Source organism: Elephantulus edwardii, unplaced genomic scaffold (assembly GCF_000299155.1).
Source record: "Elephantulus edwardii isolate Elephantulus edwardi_28Jun2011 unplaced genomic scaffold, EleEdw1.0 scaffold00048, whole genome shotgun sequence".
NCBI lineage: Eukaryota > Metazoa > Chordata > Mammalia > Macroscelidea > Macroscelididae > Elephantulus > Elephantulus edwardii.
The window spans coordinates 5,433,879-5,437,634 of record NW_006399798.1 but is presented as its reverse complement, the minus strand read 5'-3'; the positions used below and the strand labels follow the sequence as shown (position 1 = coordinate 5,437,634).

Genomic DNA, 3,756 nt, shown 5'->3' with positions numbered 1-3,756 from the left:
TGCATTGAAACAGATGAGGGAGAGAACTGTTTAAAAGGGATAGTGATTAGGTATTATTGTCATGACAGGAGTCCAGAATGAAGGCTGCACAGTGGAGTGGGCTTGCGGGGAGGGTTTGAATAACAATGAAAGAATTTTTTTCTTTTCAAAGAGAAAAGCTAATGGGGGGAGGGAAGGTGTGAGCAGGGAGAAAAGTGCAACAATGAATGAATGGAAATACAAAGTCTCTGTAAACTTTCATTAAAATCAATAAAGAAAATAGAAAAGCTGCACTGTGCGGTTCAAATCCACCAGATATTCTGCTGGAGAAGGAGGGACAATCTCTTCCTGTACCAGTCAGAAATGATTTGACAGTACACACACACACACACACAAAATAATAAAAAATAAACTTAAAAAAAATAGAAAAGGTTTAACGGCAAGTGAGTGGCAAACCCGGAAAAGGATTGTGCTTCTTGCCAGAAGGGACACACTTGACCCAGAATGGCCCTCGGATCTAGAGTGACCTGGATCCTAGATACAGACACCACCTTCTGTCCTCCAGATGGAAGTGAGGGGCCTGGATACCGGTGACCTGTGGGAGCAGACTGTCCACCACCAGCCACGAGAGCGGCCCTGGTCCCGAGGGTGAAGCATGAGAAATCCTCACCTGGTCCTGGAGGTAAAGCGTGGCCTCGGACACTGAGTTTTCCATGCTGATCTTGCCCTGCTCCTGGCTCTCCTTCAGCTCGGCCAGCTCCTTCTCAATGTCAGCAACATTGACTCTGTGGACACAAGAAACCGCCTAGTGTCAGCACCAGCCCAGGGACAGGGGCCACTGGCCCTGGGTCTCATCAGCAGGGATGGAGGAAGATGCAGATGAACACTCTCCAATTGTCTGCAGTCCTCTGAGTCTGTGAGTCCGAGGCTAGGCTTGTCATGGCTATGGGCACCTAGTGTGGCAGCCTGAGAAGCTTCTGGAAGGTGGGAATGGGCCTGAAGGGCTGTGGCAATTACTCTTTCTCCAACTGAGACGGAGTTTAAGGAGCTTGTGGTCTTCCCAGCTCTGGTGCTGAACTGTTTAAGGAAACTGGGAAATGGCTCTGAGTTCCTTGGGCTTAGCTGGGCAACTGAACGAACGGACATCAGTCACGTCAAAGGGAATGGTCATCCGGGGGCACGAGGGAGGCACTGGCCACTGTCAAGTCCATAGCTAAGCTAGTGTGACATCACGATTCCATTGTGTTTGGGCGGGGCGTTCTACCTGAGGATGCCTAGCTGCAAGCCAAGCTGGCTAGATTTCATCTCCTTCCCGGTTTCTCGAACTCCTTCACCCTCCAAGATCCTTTGTATCCTGTCCAGCTACGAACCAATAGAAGAGAGGGTCAGGCAGTCATGAATTCTCCATTTTCTGAGCGTCTCGCTCCAACCCAGCCAGATTCCTCCCTCCCTCTTTCCCTGAATGTAACCCCGTCTTCTGTGGCGGAAGCCAGGCTTTCCTCCTGACCTCCACCAGTCCACTTACCCAGTCATCCACTCATGAACTCATGTCTCGTCCAGCCCCTCAACCACTTTTGCTTCCTCCTTCTCTTCCTGGCATCTATCTAGATATTTATCTGTCCATCCCATCCATCCATCCATCCATCCATTGTATAAGTACCCTTGCATACAGACAGAAGGTATTAAAAGAATGGTTTTCTTGCAGCCTCAAGCCATGACCCCCGGTCACAGAAAAAGAGGGTCCCACACATTCCGTTACAGGGTTGCTGCCACACTAGTGAGGAAGTGGCTCACGGAGTGCAAAGAGCCCTGGCCTCGTGAACTGGCTCAGTGGCATACCAACAGCTCTGCGCGTTCCACTTTAGATCCAGGAGACTCACACAGTGATCTTGTAGTACCTTTTCTACCTGACAGGACTGTGGAGGTCCACATGATAATGAGGTGTGGCGAGGACTGTGAAGTCGTCCAAAAAATAAGTGCATCACGTTATCATATCACCATGCACCAACGAAGTAGCCTGACTCTCCCTTGCTTACTTTTGATTTTTCCTGCCGAATTTCTTTGGCCAAGGACTTGATGATCTTCACTTCTTCCTGCAGTTCAGGGGGTATGCTTTTTTTGACTATGGGAGATAGAGGTTTTATAGTCAGAGGAGTTCTATTTTCAGGGGCTTCCCTGAAACCCCCCCATCTCCAGCCCCAAACTACAGAAAGTGCCCTAGAAAGGGGTAAGAAGAAAAAGAAGCAAGAGTTGTCCCTAGCTCCTAAAAGTCCCACCTAGTTCACATCCTGGCCAACCTTTCCTGCTCTCTTCTAAAACCTTTATTATGTTCTGGGCTGAGTTGTGAAAAGGCCTATGTTCGGCTTAATTCTTCAATGTTCTCTTTCTCTCCCCCCGACTCCGATGCCACTGTGTCCCTAGCTCCTGCCCAGAGGGCCCAACAACTGTGTTCCCGGCTCCTCCCCCGAGGGCCCAACGAGGACTGAAGAAGCTGCTGTGTTCTCCTCCTCTTGGTGCCCGCTTGGCCCACCTGTCAAATGGACCCTGAAAGCTTTGAGAGAGACCCAGAAAAACTGGTAGTGGACATGCAGCCCTGGGGGTCTAGGAAGTGGCCCAGGAGTCAGAAGTGGACATGCCACCCTCAGAGTCTAGGAAGTGGCCAGCAGTGGAGGCCAGAGGGGGAGAGGATGCCATGAGAGAAAAGAGCATGACCACATGGTGCGCACACACTACCCACCCATCATGGCAATCATGTGCTGGAACTTCTCCAGATCCGTTAGGCCAGGCTGCTGCTCCTCCAAATCCTTCATGTTCTCCTTTACCTCCAAGTAGAGGCCAATGAGCTCACCGATCAAACGAAGTGTCTCCACAGCGATTGGAAAGCTTGGGGCCAACTTTTCCAGAGAGCTGTGAACCTCACTAACTGTGTCCATCATTTCTGTTGAGCTTCTGTACAGCATGCCAGAGGACTCGCCCCTGATGACGGTGGCACCCTGGCCTGGAGTCAAGCCAGAAAAGCCAGCTTGGCCCAGGACACCTATTTGATCCGCACGTAGGGCCCTGGCTTGCTGAGGCATTAAGCCACGTTGATCTACGCCAGGCCGTACCAACTGCTCTTGGTCTAGGTGCTGTAGCCAACCTTCTTGGCCTCTCCCTGGTGATCTCAAACTTGCTTGGTCTAGCAATGAGGCCCTGATGTATCCACCTCTACCGGAAGTTAACATTTCTTGCTGATATGGATATGGTGATCTTGAAACACCTAGTGGTAACTGTGAAGAGTCAAGAAGCCCTGGGCCTGGTGGTAATAAGCCTTGCTGGTCAAGTCCATCGCGTACCAAACTACGCTGGTCAGCTTCAGGCCCCAGTAAACGCTGTGAATCTGCATAAGTTTGGACCAAACCAGGCCAAGCAGCACCAGGTTTCGCGGAATCAGGATAGGCACTAGGTCGTATCAAACTAGGAGGAGGGGCACTAGGTTGTATGGAAGCAGCAGGATGTGCGCTAGGTTGCATGGAAGCAGGAGGGTAGGCTCCAGGTCGCATGGAAGCGGGAGGGTAGGCACCAGGTTGCATGGAAATAGGAGGGTAGGCGCCAGGTCGCATGGAAGCAGCAGGATGGGCGCCAGGTTGCATGGAAGCGGGAGGGTAGGCGTCAGGTCGCATGGAAGCAGCAGGATGGGCGCCAGGTCGCATGGAAGCAGCAGGATGGGCGCCAGGTTGCATGGAAGCGGGAGGGTAGGCGCCAGGTTGCATGGAAGCAGCAGGATGGGCGCCAGGT

At 51.8% G+C, this 3,756-nt stretch overlaps 1 protein-coding gene across 1 annotated transcript in view; it reads right to left on the bottom strand.

Annotated features, from left to right (window-relative positions):
* Positions 1 to 3,756, bottom strand: part of QRICH2 (glutamine rich 2) — a 40,989-nt gene that overhangs the window by 16,505 nt on the left and 20,728 nt on the right. The window contains exons 11-14 of the mRNA XM_006886360.1: positions 2,717 to 2,977; positions 2,016 to 2,101; positions 1,244 to 1,341; positions 650 to 764 (exon numbers count right to left, since the gene is read on the bottom strand). Of these exons, the coding sequence (XP_006886422.1) occupies positions 650 to 764; positions 1,244 to 1,341; positions 2,016 to 2,101; positions 2,717 to 2,977 (560 nt within the window). The remainder of the gene's footprint in view (positions 1 to 649; positions 765 to 1,243; positions 1,342 to 2,015; positions 2,102 to 2,716; positions 2,978 to 3,756) is intronic.